This window comes from Mesoplodon densirostris, chromosome X (genome assembly GCF_025265405.1).
Source record: "Mesoplodon densirostris isolate mMesDen1 chromosome X, mMesDen1 primary haplotype, whole genome shotgun sequence".
Lineage (NCBI taxonomy): Eukaryota > Metazoa > Chordata > Mammalia > Artiodactyla > Ziphiidae > Mesoplodon > Mesoplodon densirostris.
In genome coordinates, this window is record NC_082681.1 from 77017190 (window position 1) to 77041003 (window position 23814).

At 38.8% G+C, this 23814-nt stretch overlaps 2 protein-coding genes across 4 annotated transcripts in view; both read left to right on the plus strand.

Annotated features, from left to right (window-relative positions):
* Nucleotides 1-15549, plus strand: part of PHKA1 (phosphorylase kinase regulatory subunit alpha 1) — a 131974-nt gene extending 116425 nt beyond the window's left edge. For 2 of the 3 annotated variants that reach the window (XM_060086309.1, XM_060086311.1), the window contains 7 exons: nt 1223-1324; nt 2204-2319; nt 2449-2496; nt 9572-9742; nt 11914-11967; nt 13642-13842; nt 15048-15549. In XM_060086309.1, coding sequence (XP_059942292.1) covers nt 1223-1324; nt 2204-2319; nt 2449-2496; nt 9572-9742; nt 11914-11967; nt 13642-13842; nt 15048-15221 — 866 coding nt within the window. In that variant the 3' untranslated portion in view covers nt 15222-15549. The remainder of the gene's footprint in view (nt 1-1222; nt 1325-2203; nt 2320-2448; nt 2497-9571; nt 9743-11913; nt 11968-13641; nt 13843-15047) is intronic. The other variant, XM_060086310.1, reaches the window with a different exon arrangement.
* Nucleotides 15550-23159: 7610 nt separating this feature from the next.
* The window catches only part of HDAC8 (histone deacetylase 8), a 242204-nt gene continuing 241549 nt past the window's right edge, over nt 23160-23814 (plus strand). Inside the window, exon 1 of the mRNA XM_060086882.1 lies at nt 23160-23445. Coding sequence (XP_059942865.1) covers nt 23221-23445 — 225 coding nt within the window. The 5' untranslated portion in view covers nt 23160-23220. The remainder of the gene's footprint in view (nt 23446-23814) is intronic.

Genomic DNA, 23814 nt, shown 5'->3' on the forward strand with positions numbered 1-23814 from the left:
AACCTCAAGAAGTGATAAATCCTCAAACATTCTTCACTTTTCCTTAATTGCCCATTGCAGATTTTTTTTTCCTGTGGATTCATCAAACCATGGCTATTTATTTCTTCTAGGATAAAGTCAAGATCCCTGGGTCTGATATTCAAGACCCTCAACAGTCTGGCCTCTACCTCCCAGTTCAACAGTACTTCCCACTAATTTTATCAGTCCCCATCCTTGGAGATTGATGTCTCCTCTTATTTCCAAAGCATTTATTGTCTATACCTCTCAAATCTGACACTTAGTATAGCCATGCCATGTTTTACTGTTGTTTATCTTGTTTACATGTCCAGTCTCTCCCAAATAGTTGGTCAGCCTCACAAGGTCAAGTGCCATGTCATACCTCTTTGTACTAACATTGCTTAAAATCATGACCTACATGTAGTAAACTCATAATAGGTGTCTGATGTTGATGAACGAATTCAAGTTATCTTCTCAATATTCTTCATAATTTCATAGATTCATATCTATTCTCTTTTTAAATCCCCATATTTCCAGATAGAGAGAAGTTTTGATTATTTTAGCCCATCTTTGTAGATACAATCATTGCTTTCTCTGACTGGTTTCCAGTTCCACTGTGCTCCTTTCATTCTTCCCACTTTCAAATAAAGATTCTGAGTATCCTAATGATGTGGAAGAGGGGTGAAGAAGAAATCAAGGGCCTAGTTAATCCATAAACTGGATAATCAGTCCTTAAATTATTAAGAATCTGTTGGAGGATGAATGCCTAGGCAGTATGGTGCTGGAAATTTATTTTCTTTAACATCTTTATTGGAGTATAATTGCTTTACAATGTTGTGTTAGTTTCTGCTGTATAACAAAGTGAATCAGTTATATGTATACATATATCCGCATATCCCCTCCATCTCGTGTCTCCCTCCCACCCTCCCTATCCCACCCCTCTAAGTGGTCACAAAGCACCGAGTTGATCTCCCTGTGCTATGCGGCTGCTTCCCATTAGCTATCTATTTTACATTTGGTAGTGTATGTATGTCAATGCTACTCTCTCACTTCGTCCCAGCTTACCCTTCCCTCTCCCCGTGTCCTCAAGTCCATTCTCTATGTCTGCGTTTTTTCTTCCAATCAAGTGACTCAGAAATTCTAAGCAAGAAAAGAAATAGAGAAAAAATAGGGTGAGTGGCAGGTCAATTAGAAATCCCTCTGTTCTAACATTTCTGCTGAGTAGCTGAGGAAGCCACAGATGGCCTGATGAATCTCAGTCCTTCAGCCATGAAGAACCTCCTGCATCACATTCTCAGTGGCAAGGAGTTTGGCGTGGAACGAAGCGGTAAGGTTGAATCACTGCATTTCTATTTCAGAATGTTTGTTTTAAATGTCTCATTGATTTTAAAGTGTTTTGCTTTTATCAGAGGAACTTTTCTCCCAAATAAATAGGACCCCAGTATATGAAAGTTAAAACCAAAGCTGTCTTCTGGAACAAGATTTGGAAACCACTGTGTGTCTTTTTTTCCCTTAAATGATATGTCAGTTAAGTAGATTACTAGCATATTTTGTTTTGGACTGTTTTATACATTCCCTTACATTATCTTAAGACTACTTTAGGACAACTAGCAACCTGTATCATCTGAAACTTTCTTGTATTCCAGTTGGCAATAATTCAGTAGCACTTATAGTGGGGGGGGGGGTGTAGCTGCTACAGTGCACCTGATATATCCTTTCACTTTTAAATTCAAATACGTTTAGGGGTCTATCACAAATTAACCTTACACCTGCACTTGGTGGTTTGGTAGTGGTGTTTGATATCAAGTACCTAAAACATCAGAGCAAATGAAAAGTTATCTCTCATGCTTAACTTTTAGACTTAGAATAAATAAATATATAATGTGAGATGGATGGATACTAGACCTTAGAGTGTTATAAAGCAGTGTTCCTCAGGCCTTACTGTTCATAAGAATCACCTGGGTATCTTGCTAAACTGCAGGCTTTAATTCTAGAATTGGGCCTAAAATTCTAACAAGCTTCTAGGTGAAGCTAATGCTGCAGGCCTGTGTACCACACTTTGAATAGCAAGGTTTAGTTGGTTGTTTGGTTTTATTATTATTAACATAAAAGGAGGACATACATCTAAGTCTTTTAAATGTGATGGAGAAAAAAATTTGAACCTGATTATCCTCCCTCTTTCTCTTTAATCGGTCATGCTATATAGTTCGTCCCACTGATTCACGTATCAGCCCTGCTATTTCTATCCGTGAGATTGGTGCTGTTGGAGCAACCAAACCAGAACGAACTGGGATTATGCAGTTAAAAAGTGAGATAAAGCAGGTAAGATACTACTTGGGAACTGAGCTGGGATACTTTCATATTTAAGAACATTCTTTTGGACTCAGACTTTGTTAAGATCATGTCTTTTGTTTCGTATTCTGAGTTTAATTTGAGCCATTTATTTTTCAGGTGGACTTTCGTAGACTGTCTATCTCAACTGAGAGTCAGCTGAAACAAGTAGGGATCCTTTAACATAGATTAGCCTGCCTTTAGTTCTATAAAACATGCATGAGCTTATGGCTTTTTTACAAATAAGATAAGCCACAGAGTAGCTTGTTTGATTCTCCTTTTAGCAATCTTTCTGCAGATAGCTTTCGTTTTTCTGGGCCAAACTATCTTGCTGATTTTAAGAGGAAAGTAACTTGTTTTTGATAGCAAGAAATTGAAACCTTGAATTCCTCTTGTTAGGATTAATACATAATTTTGGAATTAATTTTATGAAAGTAGACTTACATTTCTTACTTTTAAGAACCAGACTAGGTAAGGGCTTTTCTAAACATCTATTTTCAGTTATTGTCCAGAAATTAGATTTTTATCATTGTCATGATAGAGGTATATGAAAGGTGTTGTGAACACATAGAGGGAAAACATATAAATCAATCTGGGAGTTGGTGGGAGTCACTGAACATCATACTGTAGGCTGTTACTAATTTTTTCCTTGAAGATGAGAATAGATGAGTTATAAATAATTAACACAAACTTCCACAGTGTTTTTCAAAACTCTGGGAAATGGTGTGATTTCAAAGTGTTTTAATGAAAAGCTTAAAACTACTCCTTCTACTTTCAAAATAGACTTATGCTAGCTTACGATATTAAAACACGTCCAGAAGAGGAAAGGCAAAATGGAAATTTTGCTTGTTTGTGTGCTTGAGTGTCTGTTTGTTTTAGGAGTCAGAAACCATTTAGGAAAATAAAGAGCCAATGCTTGATGTTTAATTTGAAGTAAACTTAATTTAGATATACCTATCAGATACTCTTTTACGTTTATATTATGCAAATACAAGACCAGAATGAAATAAGAAAGGGCCTTGTGATAGAAAAGTGTTCACTTTACAGGATTTTTCCTAGACAATTTGGATAATCTGAACATTTTCCTATCTGAAAGATTAAAGAACTACATTTCATACTGAAGAGTTGAAGTGATGTTCCTGGTAAACAGTTCTTGTTTTGGTTGAGAGTGATTGGCTAAATACTTCATGGTCGTTTATAGTCACAGAGTATTACTTACAAGTTCATTATATATTTAGAACTTGAAGTCCATGTTCCCAGCTAGATTAGTATGATATTAAGGACTTGACCTACCCACCCAGCTATATCATATAATTTTTTTTACACATACACTACCTATAGGACTTTAAGAAAGCCAAAATCATTAGGACTGTAATTTAGAGGATTGAGAGCTCTAAATTTTCATTACTTTCTTTCTTCTAAATACTGATTTCCACCCTCACCTGCCTGTCTGGTATTTTGTATTGTTCTAAGCCCTTTTCTCTGCCACTCACCAATGCCCTCTTTTCTGATTATAGAAAAAATACTTGTAAAGGTAGTTTTATTTATTTTACCCTTTTCCATGACTTTTAGAGTCAGGCTATTTCATCAGCTTTTTTAATGGCAACATGCTGGCTAGTTACTTGAATAGTCTGTAATTTTAATCTACTAATAACTTTTAAAAACACATAATGTTTTCCTTGCCTCATCCCTTTTAAAAATTTATTTTCTCAAATATTTTTCATAGCCCAATGGTGGTCATCCCCTGGGTGTAGATTTGATGTCACTGTTTTTTCTGGCAACTGCTGTTATCTTGTATTATATGACAATCTGATTGACTGAAAAAAAAAATGAATCGGGCTTCCCTGATGGTGCAGTGGTTGAGAGTCTGCCTGCCGATGCAGGGGACACGGGTTCGTGCCCCGGTCTGGGAAGATCCCACATGCCGTGGAGCGGCTGGGCCCGTGAGCCATGGCTGCTGAGCCTGTGCTCTGCAACGGGAGAGGCCACAACAGTGAGAGGCCCGCGTACAGCAAAAAAAAAAAAAAAAAAGAATCAAAAAGTAAAATTTATACTTATAAATCAGCTTCAGGCAGGGTGATATCTTTCCATTTCTTTTCCAAAAAGGCAGGTGAGGGGGTTCAACTCCAACCTCTTTTCCATTTCAGAAAACAAAATTCAATTTAATAAGTATTTATCTGTTAAGTATCTGTTCAGTCATTTATTCTTTCAACTAATATAATTAATTAAATGCCTGCTATGTGCCAGGCACTGGAAAGCATCAGTATCCGCTGGGAACTTGTTAGAGATGTAAAATATTGGTTCCCATCCTAGGCCTACTGAATCAGAAAGACTGAGGTGAGGCCCAGCAATCTGTGTTTTAATAAGCTTTCTGGCTGATTCTGATGCACTTTTAAGTTTGAAAACCACTGGGTTACCTATTCTTATCATTTATTCATTTGTAAATATTAATTGAGTGCCAATTTTGTGCCAGGCACTGGAAATACAATAGTGAACAAAACAGATGTGGTCCTTGCCCTCATGACACTTACAGTTTAGGAAGACTGATCTCTGATTTAGTTTCCTTGGTTTAAATCAATGATCCATAATGGCCTATGATTTCAGATTTCTTAGGCTGAAGAGATTAAGGCCAGATGACAACCAAACAAAAAATGGAAAACTATTGGAAACAATATTGCTATTTCTGTTGACTTTAACCAAGTATATACCCTGTAATGAATTAGTGTAGTATGACTTGGCCAACTTTGTCATATCTACATTAATAAAGGAAGACAGAGGCATAGAGGAGGAGTTAATCTAAAAGCTCAGAACTATTGATATTTGGTTTTGGAAAACAGTCTGAATAGCCTTTGTGGTTTGACTCCACTCTCAGCAGCCTAGGATCTTGATGGTAGAGACGAAGACAATGAAGATAAATCAAATGGAGTTCATCTACTTGGTATATCAGTGTGATAGTCACTGGCCAATAGAAATGCCTTAAGGCACTTTTCTCTTTTACATAGCAGTGGTGATATAGGCATTTGATCCAAATTAAAATGTAAGAAGTTCTTTTCTCAGAAAATATTTCTATTACCTTCTTTTTATTTTATATTTATTTCTGAATCTAAACTGTCAAAGAAACACTTTCCCCAATGTATTTTATCCTTTACTTTTATAAGTTTTATGTTGTAGCATGTACCAATACTTCATTCCTTTATATTGCTGAACAGTACCTTACTGTATTGATATACACGACACTTTATTTATCCATTCATCAGTTGATGAACATCTGGGTTGTTTCTGGTTTTTGACTGTTATGAATAACACTGCTATGAACCTTCATGTACAAGTTTTTGTGTGGACATATGTTTTTATTTCTCTTGGATATACATCTAGGAGAAGTGCTGGGTCATTTGGTAACTACGTTTAGCATAAGAAACTGCCAAATTGTTTTCCAAAGGGGACTGTACCATTTTACATTCCCACTGGCAATGTCTGAGGGTTCCAATTTCTTCATATCCACACCAATCCTTGCTATTGTCCATCTTTTTGATTCTAGCCATTTTAGTGGGTATGAAGTGGTATCTCATTGTGGTTTTGATTTGCAGTTCCTTATGATATTAAACATCTTTTCATGTGCCAATTGACTATTTGTTTATCTTCTTTTGGAGAAATGTCCATTCAGGTCCTTTTCCCATTTGTTAATTGGGTTATTTGTCTTTTTATTGTTGAGTTGTAAAGATTCTTTATATATTCTGGATACAGGTCCCTAAAGGTTCGTTATGTATTCTGGATACAAGTCCCTTATCAGATATGTGATTGGCACATAGTTTTTCCCATTCTATGTGTTGCTTTTCATTTTTTTTCCTCTGAAGAATATCAACCACGGAATTTATTTTCTTGATAGTGTCATTTGAAGAACAGAAGTTTTTAGTTCGGGTGAAGTCCAATTCATCTAATTTTTCTTTTAGTGTCCTATCTAAGAAGGCGTTGCCTAGCCCAAGGTCACAAAGATTTATTCCTATTTTTAAGAGTTTTATAGTTTTAGCTCTTACAATTAGGTCTATGATTATGTTTATGGGTCCCCAAGACCACCTCTCGGGTTCAGTGATTCACTAGGAGGACTCACAGGACTAAGCATACTCAAAGCTACGACTTATTACAGCATATGAATACAAAGCAAAATCAGCAAAGGGAAAAGGTACATTAGACAAAGTCCAGGGAAAACAGGCACCAGCTTCCAGAGTGCTCTCCCAGTGAAGTCACACAGGTTGCAATTCCCCGTGCAATGAGTTGTGACAGCATGTATGAAATATTGCCAACCAGTGAAGCTCATTTAAGACTCAGCACCCAGGGTTTTTACTGGGGGCTGGTCACATAAACAGCCTCTGTCTGGCAGGTACCAAAACTCTAGACTCCCAGAGGGAAGGCAGATATTCAACATAAACCATAGTGTTTCCACAAACAGTTTAGGCACAGTAAGCCACTGTTAATCAATTCTGAGAATGGTGGAAACCTTCCCAAAATCCAGCTTTCCAAATGCCAACCAAGGGCCAATCTTATAATCAGGCCTTTCCAAGAATAGCATTTCTGGCCTGCTGTGTTAACTCTTTTTTGCACAGTAACCCATTTGGACTTAATTTTTGTGTATGGTGTGTAGTAGGGGGTCCAACTTCATTCTTTTGAATGTGACTATCCAGTTGTTCCAGCGCTATCTCTTAGATAGAAGACTGTCTTTCCTCCATTTACTTTTCTTGACACCCTTGTTAAAAACTGACAAAACTGCAGTGGGTTATTTCTGAACTCCCAATTTTATTTCACTGATCTACATGCCTAGCCTATGCCTGTATGACGCAGCCTTTTTTTTTTTTTCCCAGAGAAGGAAGGATTTATTACTTGCAGCAAGTAAGGAGAACACTTGTTTTCCCAAAGCAGTGTCTCTTGACACAGTGTTGATTATTGTAGCTTTATAATAAATTTTGAAGTTGGGAATTGTGAGTCCTCCAACTTTGATCTTTTTTAAGATTGTGTTAGCTATCATGGGTCCCTTGAATTTTCACATGAATGTTAGGATAAGCTTGTCAATTTCTGCAAAGAACCCAATGGGATTTTGATAAAGATTGTGTTCAATCTATAGATCAGTTTTGAGAGTATTACCATTTTAACAATATTAAGCCTTCTCCATGAAAATAGGATCTCTATTTATTTAGGTCTTTAATTTCTTTCAACAGGTTTTGTAGTTTTCAGAGTGTATGTTTTACACTTCTTTCATTAAATTTATTCCTAAGTATTTTATTCTTTTTAATGCTGTCTTAAATGAAATTGTTTTCTTAATTTCATTTTCAGATTGTTGATTGCTACTGTTTAGAAATACAATTAATTTTTGTATATTGATCTTATATCGTGCAGCCTCACTGAACTCATTTATTAGTTCTAATTGGTTTTTAGTGAATTCCTTATATACAAGATCATGTCATCTGCAAATGACTTTCCACTCTGAATGACTTTTATTTTCTTTCTTAATAGCCCTGGATAGAGCCTCCAGTACAATACTGAATAGAAGTAGCAAGATTGAACATCTTTGTCTTGTTCTGATCTTAGGAGGGAAAACATTCAGTCATCAACCATTCATTATGATGTCAGCTGTGGGTTTTTTGTAGATGCCCTCTATTAGATTTAGGAAGAACCCCTTTGTTCCCAGTTTGTTGAGTGTTTTTTATCATTGAAACGGTGTTAGAATTTATTAAATGCTTTTTCTCTATCTATTGGGATGATATGGGTTTTATCCTTTATTCTGTTGATAGGGTGTATTACATAGATTGATGTCCAGATGTTAAAACAACCTTGAACTCCTGGAATAAATTCTACTTCATCGTGTGTATTAAAAGGTGTATCATCTTTTTTATATGTTGCTGAATTTTTAGGTTTGCTGGTGTTTTGTCGTGGATCTTTGTATCTGTGTTCATAAGGGGTATTGATCTGTAGTTTTCTTGTGATGTCTTTGTCTGATTTTGGTGTAAGGCTAATACTGGCCTCATAGAATGAGTTGGGAAGTTCCTTCCTTTTCTCTTTTTTGGAAGTGTTTGTGAAGAAGTGATATTAATTCTTCTTCAGATGTTTGGTGGTATTAACCAGTGAAGCCACCTGTACCTGGACTTTTCTCTGTGAAAGTTTTGTAATTACTAGTTATATCTCTTTGTTATAAATCTATTCGGATTTTGTTTCTTCTGGAGTCCATTTGTATAGTTTGTGTCTTTCTAGGAACTTGTGGTTTTCATCTAAGTTATATATCAATAATTTGTTGACATGTGACTGCCAATGGTATGTCCTTATAATCCTTTCTATTTCTTTAAAGTTGGAAGTGATGTCCTCTCTTTGTATCCTGACTTTAATACATTTCCTTTTTTTTTTAGTTTTTAGGTATGTCTAGCTAAATATTTGTCAATTTTTTTGATGTTTATTTTCAAAGAAACAAATTTTTGGTTTCATTGATTTTTCTCTATTATTTTTGGTTCTCTATTTTTCTTTCTGTGACAGTCTTTGTTATTTTCTTCTATTTGCTTTCAGTTTAATTTGCTCTTCTTTTCTTCTTTTTTTCATTGTCTTAAGGTAGAAGGTTTGGTTATTGATTTGAGATCTTTCTTTTTTAATACAAGCATTTATAAAATAAACTTCTCTTTAAGCACTGTTTTAGCTGCATCCCATAAGTTTTGGTATGTTGTGTTTCCATTTTCATTCATCTCAGACTGTTTTCTAATTTTCCTTGTGATTTCTTTCTTAACCCACTGGTTATTTAGGGATGTGCTGTCTAATTTCCACATATTTGTAAATTTCCCAAATTTCCTTTTGTTACTGATTTCTAATTTAATTTCATTGTAGTAAGATAATATAATTTGTGTCTTATTTCAAATTGAGGCTTGTGTTACAGCCTATGGGAGCAACAAACCAAGCCATAGACCAGTTAGAAGTTTAACAGAAATAACCTGGCAAAGAGACAGTGAAGAACCTCCCATGTCATCAGTATTTTTATGGCTCTTCTTATGTATCACTAGATGCTTTCTAAAAGGATCATACCTGTTTACATTGCTGCTAGCTACTCATAAGTCTTCTAGCTTCACTATAACCTTTTTGTCTTGGGTGTTACACTTAATTTGTGGTTTATAATTCTGCTGAGTGTGTTTATTATTCATTGTGCTATAATACTTTAATCACAGAAACAGAGATAACTCTTGATTTATGTTCTTTCCTCTACTTTTCTCCCAAGTCACCTGGAACCTCTATGAGTCCAAGTATTGGGTCCTTCCCTAGTGCATGTGGTCAACAGACATCTAAAGATAGTCGTCAAGGTCAATGGCAACGCCGAAGAAGGCTGGATGGAGCACTAAACAGAGTCCCAATTGGATTTTATCAAAAAGTATGGAAAGTTTTGCAGAAGGTGAGCATAATACACTGTAGATGTCTCTTTATTTCATGCCCCCCCCCATGAAATTATCAGTCTCCTTGTCTGAGATATGACATGACTATGATGTCGCTGCAATTATATAAAAGTCATGTGCTCTTATGGATAAAACCTAGAAGAAAACATTAAAATGAAACAGTTGATTTGTTACTTTGACATTACTGATAATTTAGTCTCTCTCCATAACTGTTACTGTTGCAGTGTTTATAAATGAGATTTCAAAAATAATCACTTCTCTGCTTTTTGGCCATGGTTGGATATTGTGAGACATTGTGATACATTTACTGCTAATCAAATGAATGTGGTGATAAAGACTCGCTTTCTTTGTAGCTATTATAGAGTAGAAATGTTATTTGTAGCAATGTGCTATTAAGAACAAATGTTACTACAGTAAAACAACTGTGGCATCTGGGAAGCTTTATGAGACACTCTTACCTATTTTTTTTCTTGGATGAAAACTACTAAATAAATGCAGTCATAGTGATGCTAATAGTCCAGAGACTCTACTGGTGTGACCAATTTTTGTTTTTCTGTCAAAGGCCTAGTTTGCCAAAGACATTCAAGGGGACATCACACCATTATGATTGTGACAGATTTAGAAGGCCAAGAAGACTACTGTACTCATTCAGAGATCTCATTCATAGTCTCGTAGGTGCCACTTTTTGCTTCATTGCCCTTGGTAATGACCTGAAGAACACTTCAACCAGGACTTCAAAACCTTCAGTTATGTTTCTCCCCTTAGCATGCTGATATTCTTCCAGGGACAGAATCGGGTGATCCTTTGGAATGGTGAAATTTGATTCCTCAAGCTATCAACTCTGGCGATTTTCCTTTCAAAGAGTACCTATCAGTTATTTTCCTTCCATTTAACTGCTATAGCACAGTGGTAACAGATATGTGCTGTATCTCTCCAGCTCTGCCTGGCTTATGGCAATTCAGTTTCACAGACTACATGTAGTAGGTGCTCTTCTACCCAGATACCATGGGAAGTGTCTGTTCTTGTCATCAAAGAGTTTAATCCATAGTTATCTTCTTACATAGCAGCTGTAATGCAAGGCCAAAAGTGTTATGATAAAAGTGCAAAACCAGAAGGCTGTGAGAATACAAGGGAAGGAACATTCAAGTCTGACTGGGAAAATTGGGTATTTTGTGGCAGAATCAAAGCATGAACTTGAAATCCTAATGTAAAGGGGAAAAACAAATGCCGTCTGTTTTTTTTTTTTTCCATTCCATTCCTTTCAGAGTATGAATGTAACATAATCACTCTGCACATATGTTTCAAGGCTGGTAATTCTCAAAGATTGTTATTTGGCATATGGAATATGGGATGGAAGTGTCTGGTAGGGTCGACAAACTTGTTGGATTGGAATATTTATCTGTGGTTTAATATATAATGTTTTGAATTATTTAAAATCTAAAATGGCAAGTCATTAATTCCCACTGCTTTTTAATAATTGAATTGATGGTGGGGGGAAGATAAAATATCATTCGTTCATATAGTATTTCTTGAGCATCTGCCATGCACTAGGCCATGTCCTAGGTGCTCACAGAAATACAACAGAAAACAAAACAGACAACAATCTCTGTCCTTATGGAACTTACATTCTACTAAGGAGAGGCAATAAATAAGAAACACAAGAAATAAGTAAATTATACAGAATGTTGAAAGATCATGTACTGTAGAGAAAGTAGAGCAGAGTGAGGGGATCAGGAGTGCTGATGGGGGATGCTTAACTAGAAAATGTAACTATGCATGTCTGGTAAATGCATATCTTGAGTTTTTTCTCTTCAGCCTAAAAATATCTTTATGGAAGTCTATTTGTGATGGCTCTGGGACCTACCGTGGTATCCTCCCAGATAGTCTCTGAATCTTTAGGGCTAGACTATCCCAGCAGGTAGACCTTCCTGACCCTTCCACTCCCCTAAGTAGAGGATGAACCTTGAGTTCCCTACAGATGCAGTCCAACCCTGCTTCTTGCCACACAGTAAGCGCAACCCCTTGGCAAAGACCCGTGGCCTGCAGGGCCTTTCACTGGCCTGTGATTACTCAGCATCTACCCAGTGGAACACACTTAGAAATACTAAGTGTCTCCTTACAGTCTCCCAGTTGTCAGCATATCCTGGGTGACGTTTTTGCTGTTTTGCAGTGTCATGGACTTTCTGTGGAAGGTTTTGTTCTTCCTTCTTCAACCACTAGAGAGGTAAGATTCTGTGTCTTTCCCATTTATGTGATTGATAGCTTGTCTGGCTAAAGTATTTCAGTGATCACTTTTCAAAATAACAAATCTATGCTTTTATAAATCAGCTGAACAAGAAATGCATTGGAGGAAAGGAGAGAATGTTCTTTAAAAATAGAATGGGAATATTAGAGAATAATTATGTATTACATTAATAATATAAATGCAGTTTCTTTTAATGGTTGATTAAGTTAGGCTGATTTATGTGAGTGTTGCCAGAGTTAGAAATGGTAGATGAGATAGAAATCTAAGAATGAATGAATGAATGACTTCTCATGTCCCCATCCTGTTCATCCCTACCTTTCTCTACTAAGATGTTTGTAGACTATAAACCAGTGATCATAAACCAATGGTCCTTAGCTCTAACTATATGTCACAGTAACCTGAGCTCCTATCTCCAAGTCAGTGGATTAGACTCTCCAGGGATGGGGCATGAGCACCTGTACTTTAAAAAAAATGCTTAGAATAATTCTGATATATCACCATGGTTGGAAAACATTGCCATGAACCACAGACATAGATTAGGAAGTGCTTTTATATTTTGCTTTTTGCCCAGTCACACTGAAATTATAAAGAAATAGCTTTTATACAAAATCAACAAAGGAGCAAGAATTGGGAAGCTGGGAATAGTAAGACTGGATAGTAGAAAATTCTCAAAAACTCTGGAGTTCTTGTAGATCATGGCTGCAAGGGTGGGTACGGAAAGCTAATGCTGTGTTTCAGGGCTCCACTCCTGCCTAGAAGCCTCTTCCCTAGTAAAGAACACTGTGTCCTCTCTTGGTCTTCTCTCTGCCTTTAAGCAAGATTGAAATGTTAACAGAATTAACAATAATACATACCTGAATATACCTTTAAGAGTCTGCAAAACACCTTTACACAGTCTTTAATTTGATCTTCAGCACAACTATGTGAGATAGCTAAGGAAGGGATTGTAGTTCCCAGTTCACAGATAAGCATACAAATTTAGAGAAGTGAATTGCCCAAGGTCATAGAACCAAACCAGTAACTGACAAAGACAGGACTTGAACCCAGGTCTTTAGACTCCAAATCTACTTAATACAGTTTTACCAAACATTAGTCCTCAATCCCCTTCACCCTAAAATAACTTTATATTTCTTCATGCCCTTTTTAATCTAACAGTATATAAATATTTTACATAATCCTCATCATCACGTATATACAAATTTAGTTTCTACTTAGATTTTTCCCTTATCCGCAGTCATCTTATTTATTCTTTTCATGATTCTATAGAAACTCATGAAGTTGCTGTACCATGATATGCCATTATTTACACAACCATTCCCATGTTTAGATTACTTCTAGTTTTCCACTTGTGACTAATGCTGCTATAAAACACTCTTGCACTTAGGGCTTTTCTCCTCTCTTGAATTATTTCCTTAGGATGAACTTCCAGAAGGAGGATTATGGGTTAGAGGGCATTGATACTTTTATGACTCTTGTTATGCTTGCCAGATTGCCTTCAAAAAAAAGATTGAACCTATTTACTCACTCAATTACATTAAAGGAGACTGAAGCAGTACTCTTGGCTAAAGTATTTCTTCTGCCTTTCAGAATAGGTAATTGATGTCTCCTGCATGATGGGCTCTTAGGAAGTGATTTTCTTTTTCTCTATCACAGATGACTCCAGGCGAGATTAAATTCTCTCTTCACGTGGAGTCTGTCCTGAATCATGTACCTCAGCCGGAGTACCGCCAGCTTCTGGTTGAAGCCATCCTTGTCCTCACCATGATGTCAGACATTGAAATTCATAGTATCAGAAGCATCATTGCTGTGGAAAAAATAGTGCATATTGCCAATGACTTGTTTCTTCAAGAACAGGTAGGCAAACCTGTTGTTTTCTCAAAGAGGAATGTCTGATACTAACCTGACTGCATTCAGAGCTCTTCAAGAAGCCAACGTCACTTTCTTGTGTCCTCTTCCTCATAGCTCTTTTCTAGGCCCCCTTCGTAGTGGCTCTGAGCTCTATTTGTAAAAGAAGTAAGCTGCGGCATGACCTCTGTCTCTTACCATGAGTTTTGTGGTTGTGTTACATGGTAAAGTTGCCTGGAACTCAGGGGACTTTTTTGCTTTTCGTCATATTTCAGACTACTTTTATCACACTACTTTTTGTAGCGATAAGGACTTAATAAGAAACTATTGGGTAGTATATCCTTTCTGGACTATTAAGGAAAAGAGAAGATTTGATTTTGGTTTTGTTTTGGTTTTGCTTTTCCCTCTTACCTGTAGGAAAATACTAAAGTGAAACTTTTAATTCTACATTTCCTTATTTTCTTAATAAATCTTATTCCAGGAAATTAAGCACATTTTAAGAATGCAAACTCTTGAAAGCTTTCCAAATGTTTCCTAGATTAAGAGTAGGAACACATAAAGTGAAGGACATGCACTGCTGTTAATAGAACAGTCTCCAAAACATGTAATCAGTGTTTCATTCTATTAGGCCCTGGGGGGGAATGCAAAGGAAATTAAAAGTTTCTCTAGGACTTTTCAAGGATTTTCTAGGACAGTCCTAATTTTAAATATTCTGATTGCTCTTAGTTCGTTGTAGCAGAAAATGTGATCCCTTTTAGGCATAGACTCTAGATTGGAAAGTTTGAGGTCTATTTGAATTAAGTCAACTTAGAAAGAAATAATGATGAAATGCAAGATAAAATAATACATGCTGAAATCAGTGGTACTAGAAGGATTCAGACCAAAGTCCCTCTAGGGTAATTTGTAAGTATTAACATTTGACTCTTTAACAAACACAACTCTAATTACCTATATATTTAACTTTCAAAAATTCGAAACAATTAATGCTTTAGAAATAATTTCATGTGATTTTAGGATCTAGTGAAAAATGCATATATAGAAACTCATAGTCACCATTTTGTGCATAACCCTGATCCCTTCCTGTCTAAACAGCCTAAGATCCAACTAGTTGGTGATGGGGAGGAGGCTCTGAGTTATTCTAGTCAGGACTTTAATTAGTAGGATTAGTAATTGTTCCTTTCCCCTGTGTTCTCCCACCCTTAAAAACCAAACAGAAAACCCTCGGCGCAGATGATATCATGTTGGCAAAGGATCCTGCATCTGGCATCTGTACTCTTCTGTATGACAGTGCACCCAGTGGCAGGTTTGGCACCATGACCTACCTCTCCAAGGCAGCTGCCACCTACGTGCAGGAGTTCCTGCCTCACAGCATCTGTGCCATGCAGTGAGGCCTCTAGGCCCTGGCTGCTGGGAGCCTTTTGACAGCTGGCTCCCGCCTCATTGTGCATGGAACTGAAATGTGATGGCCTGATCACTCCCGACCGTGCCCCTTTCCAACCCATCCCTCCCAAGAAGAGCGAACTTTTCTGATAAACTAACTGGTGTAGAAGACGTGAACCCTTGCCTGGAGGCATCTGCTCACCCAGGCTTTTCAGTGCCTTAATTCTTTCATGGTTCATAAAAGTTTGCATGTGTTTTTATTCTCTAGATCTGTTACAAACTTAGTTTTCTAACTCCTGTTTGGGGAACCGGTATTAATAACAACTTATTCCTAAAGTTTGATTTTTCTTATGTTTGGTTCATTGTGTGAACGAGTGGTGGGTGCTTTGGAACATTATTTCAAGTGAGTAAACCCTAAATTGTTGGACTTTATGCTGCTATAAATTGGAAATATCTATCCTAAGTGCCTTTTCTAGGGAAAAGAGTACCAGATCATGGTTTTCTTCTTTACTCACATGCTGCCTCACACTGAATGATGAACTCCTTTCTGTGCAGAACTTACTGTCTCTGCTTTTGCCTTCTCTATATCGGCACACATAATTCTTACTCTCCCTTTGGTGAAATATCCAAAAAATGCAAGTGCAGTGTGTATATTTAAGGATTTCAGTATTAACACTTAAAATCACATTTTATGAAGATTGCTGGTACTCAAAGATGTATTTGTAATAGAAAATGCAGAATAACCCAGAGAAATGGAGCCAGGAGCGCAGTTCCAGAAAGGAGGGGGGCAGAAGAGAAGATGTCTGGGTAGAGTCTTACACCTGGGGAACAGAGAAGGAATTAGAGATGGGTTAGTGCCCTGAAGAGAGCCTTGTACACTAATCCATGGCTCTGAAGAGTGGGCCAGCAGACAACACAGAGAATAATCGAAGCCTCTGGTCTTTGGCGAACAGGAATATAGCAGTCCAGTCTATAGCTGCTTTACTGAGCACTCTTTCTTTGTGCTCACCTGGTCTCTGGCTCACTCACCTATTCACTCTCTATAGCATCCACCCCCTCCAACTCCCTGCCCTCCTATCTACTTTTAAACTCATTCACTTACATTTTTACTTCCTGATTCTAGTGTTTATATCTATGTATATCTTGATATCTGCAGGCATGTATCTGTCTCTCGTAAACACCTGCATTTGTATGTGTGTCTAAGTACATGTGGGAATTTTTCTGAATGTTAAGTAGTTTTGACATGTCTGTATATCTATCTTTATCTACATTTGATAAACTGAGTTAAGTATGTAAATATGAGTGTTGTGTGGGGGAGAGGGGTGTGACTATGGCCTCAGGCTGACACGCAAAAGATAGTGGAGGATTCCTTGAGTCCTCTTTCCTAGTCTCATGTTTAGGTAGCTAACTGAAGAATGTTTCTCCTAACTTTCTGTCTTAGTTCCAGGCCACTATAACAAAATACCATAGACAGGGTAGCTTAAACAGCAAACATTTATTTCTCACAGTTCTGAAGGCTGAGAGATACAAGATCAAAGTACCAGCAGATTCAGTGTCTGGTGAGGGCCCTCTTTCTGGTTTGTAGATAGCTGCCTTCTTACTGTATCCTTACATGGCACAGAGAGAGTGAGCTCTCGGCTCTTCCTCTTTTTCTCAGGGCACTAATCCTACCATGGGGACTCTACCTGATTACCTCCCAAAGGCTCCCACCTCCAAATGCCTTCACATTGGGGATTAAGGCTTCAAGATATGAATTTTGGAGGGATGCGAACATTCAGTCCATAGCATTTTCCTTCTCCTGTCAAGACTCTACTAATTTCCCTGTTTGCACTCACATAACTTCCTACTTCAATCCCCTATTTTCCTTCAGATTTTTTCAGGTTTTTCTCCAAGAATGGGGATGGGGGACTCTCTAAATAATTGTAACAGAACCAGTGACAATATTATGAGTACACATGAATAAATGAGCATAGTAGGGTGATAGAAAACAGATAGTGGAAACAAAGAAAGGATGGCCAAACTTTTCAGTACCTCTCTTATAGGAAATGGAAACACACAGTAAGTAGCTTTCTGATTACGTGATTTTCTGGTCATATATAAAGAAAATTTACACCCTGTTCTGAAACTACCTTTTCACTGGCTGCAAGTGTACCCTAGCCACAGAGAGTACATCTGGAGTGGCACAGTTGAAAGCCACCACTCCCTCCCACACAAATTTACCTGAACTGACCCTGATAGCTACATTTCTCTGGGTTTATGAAGTTATCTCTCACTATGCTTCCCACACACAGCTACTTCACTTTTAAAGCAACTGTTTAGAAAACTTGATTCATATTTTGTTCATTTTAAGCATGTGGTACTAAAAAACACATTGGACACTTTTTAAGCACTTATGTTTTGAAAATAGAATAAAGAATTAGAATTTCCAATTAAATCATGTCTGGTGCCAATGTGTAAAACTTTATATGTGTTTCTGTGATTGGAGTTTATTTCATGGCTCTATTTTACATACTCTAATTATGCAGTACAGTAAAAGCTCATAATTGGGTCAAAGTAGAATAATATTAATACAGAAATCATATATTATATATTATATAATATGGTATGTAATATATGTAAAGAAATGCAGTTTTATCATTCAAGTGCATGACTGCTCAAACTAGGCTCACTGAATTCAAACTAGCTTATTGACATCTGTCGGGAACCTGTTCTGATGAATGAATAAGACTGATTTTTGGTCAGCATTATAATTGTTTGCAGGTGGTGCTCCTGCACAACTGGAGGGTACCTGAAAACAGTTCATTCTCCTAAGTGTTATAAATATTCGGCAGAATCTTGTTCTACTACTCATTAGCCTGTTGTGTAACAAGAGAGGGTTTATCCAGCAAGGATGAACCGTCTCTGCAGTCCCATCCTGGTTAATTAGGTTACACTACATTCTGAGAATTTTATGCAGCTGATGGGTCCAAAGTTATTCTTACTCTGACCCTTTTCTACTTACCAAATACCTAGTACCTGTACTAATGCAATGGGGATAAATATAGTGTCTTCCACATTTAGTCTTCATTTCCTATTAAACTTGAGTGACCTTAAGTCTTGGTTTGCCCAGGACAGTCCCCATTTATGCCTGTTGTCCTGGCATAATTATTAATAGCACTCACTCTCTGTCACTCAAAAGTGTCCCAGTTTGGATGGTATGGTCACCCTCTATTTAGCAGAAGTCTGATTTCTTTTAAGGCTAGGCCTAAAAGCAAAGGACCTGTTCTCAAACCAGTAACAGTACTCTTGCAGTAGCGGTATGCAGGTGAGGATAACAATGGGGTGGAGACTTTCCCCCAAATTAAGGAATATTTGGCATAATAGCTCTTAAAACAAATGCTAATCAATATTTGAGTGCTTACCAAATGCCAGACATTGTTATACAGGCACTTGGTATGGACCATCTTACTCTGTTTTCACAGTCACCATGTGAGTTAGTTACTGTTGTCATCCCCATCTTCCATATGAGGGAACTGAGGCACTAAGCATTATAAGCAAATTGTTGAAAATCAGACAGCCAGGAAGTGGTAGAGCTGGGATCTGAGCCCAAGCAGTTTGACTCTATAGAGTTCACATTCTCAACAATGACACTCTCCAAGGAAAAGACATTAGGAAGTGGTGTGAAAACAAGGGTCAGTTGGTTCACAGTTGAGATATCAGCGGGCATATTGTAAAATGCACAAAGAAGGTGGCCAGAGGGGCGGTGACTTCTTAATGTGTTTCCTTTCCCTTCTGCCTGCTTCTGCCAGCAAGTGAAGGCAGAGGAGATCATCAAAAGAAGTGGCATAGCCCATACTGACCTTGCTGGTTCAAAAACTACCTTTAGCAAAAATGGCTAAGGAAAGTGAGGCCAGGAACTTGTCCAGGGTCACCACACTAGTAAACTTTGGAGCCAAGATTCAACCTATTTCCTCTGACTTCAAGTCCTCTGACTGCAAATCTGGTGCTTTGAGAAAGGTTTTCTTCCCAAGTTAAGGATCGTATGGGTATTAAGCTTGTGGAAAGTTGAGGTTGGGACCTGTGGCATGGTTTGTGCTCTACCTTAATCATGAATAAGGGTGCAGCCTCCCTGTGAGATTTGCTGTTGCAGATCCTTGTGCAACAATTTATCTTTTTCCATAATTGAATCATCTTGCCACATTGTATGCCAAATGAGGATACTGTTTCCAGTTTAAAAGCAATCCTCCCGGGCTTCCCTGGCGGTGCAGTGGTTGGGAGTCCGCCTGCCGATGCAGGGGACACGGCTTCGTGCCCCGGTCCGGGAAGATCCCACATGCCACCGAGCGGCTGGGCCCGTGAGCCATGGCCGCTGAGCCTGCGCGTCCGGAGCCTGTGCTCTGCAACGGGAGAGGCCACAACAGTGAGAGGCCCGCGTACTGCAAAAAAAAAATAAAAAATAAAAAATAAAAGCAATCCTCCCCATGTTGAAGTGTTCAGCTACCTGTTGCTAGAACTGAAAGAACACATGGAAAAATCAATTTTCACATCAAACAGAGTCCAGACTTTAGAGTCTCTTGGCCGGTCTGTATCCTGCCCTCTTTCTCCACTGTCTATCCATGAAAAGCCCTAGACAAGTCCTGTTTCCTCCTTATATTGCCAACTTGTCATGATCTCACCTTTTAGTCAACTCCTACAGCCCCATAGACTCCTTACCCTCTGTAAATATGTGCATTTCTCTCTTATTCTAAAAAATATTCCTGGGCTCTGACATCCCCCTAGGTTGATATACTATAATAATTCCTTCCTTTCACAAATTTCTTCAAAAAGGAAGTTACACTTGACAGCATTGGCTTCACTCATTAACCCCTTGCAGTCTGGCTTCCTCCCTTGCCTCGTGTGTTCTTCATAGAGCACCAGTGAGCCCCTAATGGCAAAAGGGGTTCCTGACCCTTTTGCAATACATGACATTGTTACTACCTCTCCCTTCTTGTAACCCTCTCATCCCTTGATTTCTGTGAAACTGTACCAGTTCTCACCCAACTATTCCTTTTTCGTCTCCTTTTTGGCATATTTCTCTCCCAACTCCCGCAAACGGCATTCCCCCAAATCACTCTCTTCTTCCTAGCTCAAAGATTCTCACCATGGCGTGGGGCAGGTTTTAAAAAGTGACATGATCTGATTTACTTTTTTTAAGAAGCTCACTCTGCGGCTACAAAAAGAATGGATTGTAAGTCAACAAGAGTTGAAGTAGAAGCCAGCTAGGTATTGCAGGAAGTCCAGGTGAGAGATGACAGTGCCAGGACTGGGGTGACGGCAGTGCAGAGGAGAGAAGTGGAGGTAGTTAAGACACGTCTTGGACGTGAAACCAATGGAAATTGATGGATTAGATTTGGGAGTGAGAGAAAAGGAGGAAATACAAATAACTCCCAGGTTTCTGGCTTAGGCAACTGGATAGACGTTGGTATCTCTACTGAGCTATGAAAAGATGGGGAAGGGATGGCAAAGACTCGGATAGGAAAATCAGGAGTTTGGTTTGAAAATGTTAAGTTAGATATGATGATTAGACATCACAGTGGAGACAGCCATGTTCCCTTGACTATCTCAACCACTGTTATGACTTTAGCTATCTCTTATCTATGTGGGGAAATAAACTGGGTTAAGCACCTGCCCTACCCTCTGAGTTCTTCCTTCTCATTTCCCTCTTCCTTATATTGATACTGCTGGCCTTCTCTTCACACAGACTTTAAGAATTTTCAATAACTCTTCTCCATCTGCTCTCACCAATATTCAAGTACTAATAGTAAGGAAGTCTGTTGAACCTACCCTGTGCATTGTTTCTCCCTCTCTGTTTCCATTGTCCCTACCCTAGTTTAAATCATCATCGCTTTGGAATTCCCTGGCGGTCCAGTGGTTAGGACTCCATGCTTCCACCGCAGGGGGCACAAGTTCTAACCCTGGTCGGGATCCTGCATGCCACGCGGCACAGCCAAAAGAAGAACAAAAAAACAAAACAAAACCATAAATGATCATTATTTCTTATCTGATCCATTGCAGCACTCACTGCCTGTAGTCTTTCAATAGCTAATCTTCCCTACACACTACTGCTGTAGACATCTTTTATTTTAAGATTTCTGTTTAAATGTCTTCCCGTTTCCCACAGGATGAAGTCTATTCTCTTTAGTCTAGTATTCAAAACACTTCATGAGCCAGCCCCTTCAACTAAACTAGCTTAGAAATGTTCTCCTTTTTGTTTTTGCTTATGCTGTTGATTCTAATCAGCATGCCCTCCCCTGGCTCCCTTCTTCACCAGGTAAAATCCCATCTATCCACTAGGACCCTCTCAGATGTCACTGAATAAGAACCCTAGTTGCCATTTACTAAGTACCATTTATTAAGTACTTAATGCTTAGTTATTAAACAAGCATCCTACATTCATTATCTGACTCTGCTTCTTATGTATCCATCCCATCTACAAGAATGCAAATTCCCTGAGAGCAGAGATCAGGCTGTAATTCATCTTGAGGATTGAATCCTCAGCTGTACTGTACACTTAGTTGATGTCAGATAAAGTTTGATGAAGGATTGAATGATGGCAGAACTTTGAGCTGGTTGTTATGGGAAGATACAAAAGGAGCATGAGAGCTTACATTCTAGCTAAAGAAACACATCGCAGGAGAAAAAAAAAATCCAGAATACTAAGTATTGAGGGGATACTAAATGGAGGTTGAACAAAGTTAGATTTAACACAAAGTCATCCTGGAGGAATCAAGTTTATATAGTAAAGGGAATGTTCAAAAACGTCAGTGTCAGGCAGACCTGGTTTTGAATTCCTGCTTTTCTGTTTGTGACTTTGAACAGTTATTTTCTCTAAACTGCATCTGTAAAGTGGGTGTATTACAACCTCCTTTATAGGACTGTTGCAAGGATGAAATGAGATAGTATATCCAAGTGCATATCACAATACTCCATAAATGTTTAAAGACTAGGGGGAAAAAAGCAAACTAGAATATTGGACTGCCTGAGAGGTCAATTCATGTTGATGTGAGAGTTGGGGCCTTGGGCATTGGCTAGTTTGCGTCAGATCATAGGGGCCCCCAGGAACCTGGAAATACTGATGGTAATTCTAAAACTGCTCCAGGATACTCTTTAATGTGTACCCTCACACTAAACCTAAAATATTTCCCTAACCCTTGTATAGCTGCAGAGAAAAAAAGGAGGGAAGGAAGAAGAGCTGCAGTTTCCAAACATCACTGAAAGTATCTGCTTACACACTTAACTCCATGTGAATTTTCAAGGAGTGATTTGACATCATTGCTTGACTGGAATCTATGAAGCAATTTACAGAGTACCAGCCAGCGTCTTGGGAAAGTGGTACCAGCTTTGCCAGAGTAAATTATTGAGATTGTTAACTCTTATATGGACATGGATAGTTAATGATGAAAAACAGTGAACTAAGTTGCAGCACAGAATTGACTGTGTAAACTTTTCAAACAGTTTGTACCATTAATTAATCCCCCACCAAAAAGAGCACGTCTGATGTGTTGGGTGGTGCTGGGCTCTTAGTGGCCACATTGTGTCTGTCTTTAGATATTTATACGGGTGTGTTTGCAGATTGAGACAATTCATAAAGCGTTGACGCTGATCCTTTGTGTGTGTGTGTGTGTGTGTGTGTGTGTGTGTGTGTGTGTTTTAGCGCTAAAACTCAAATTCGCGGCTATTTTAGTAATTAGCCCCGACTCTTCCGCTACTCAAATCCCTCGAAACTACATCTCCCAGCATGCTCTGAGGCTGGTCTGACTTCATTTCAAATGGCCCCGTAGGGCAACAATGGTTAGTTTTGACTGTGCTTATTTGTGCTATAAAATATCGATCCTAATTGGCAGCTATTTGTGCTTTTATATCTGCCGACCTCCGTTTTTGAACTGTAGTCACTAAATGTAGGGGTTCTGGCCTGAGAAAGCCCATGCATTTCTTCAACTGGATGGGGAGCAGGGACAGTGTCACCGGCGGTCTCGAAACTAGGAGGGAATGTTGATCAGGGTGCACCGCTGCGGCCGATCAGAGGAGCAGGAACCGGAGCCCGGGCTGAGTCCGAAAAAAGCCGGATCCGGACCGTGGCTCCGGAACGGCTGTAAGTGGAAGATGGAGGAGCCAGAGGAACCGGCGGACGGTGGGCAGTCGCTGCCCCCGGTTTACATTTACAGTCCTGAGTATGTTAGCATGTGCGACTCCCTGGCCAAAGTCCCCAAACGGGTAAGAAAGGTTGGGATGAAAGACCGTCGGTTTTGGGGGTGTGGGCGGGGGGCCGGTGGACGGGAGGGCATTAGGAAGCGAAGAGGATACAGGGCTGGGGGAAATCTTCAGCAGAAATTTGGGCGGCTGTACCAGGTGATGGAGGAAGTGTTCCCTCAGAGAGTTTCCTGAGAGCGCAGCGGGGCGTCCAACGGACAGGTGGGGGTGGGGTGGAGGTGCGGGGGGAGGGGATGGCATGGAGGGGATGGTGTCTCTACTGCCAGGGATCCCCGAAGTGGAGAAGAAGCTGCAGGAGAAGTGTTCCACCACCTCCGTAAGGCCCGATAGCTTTCTCCTTAGCGATTTAGATACTTGGTATTGTCTAAAGTG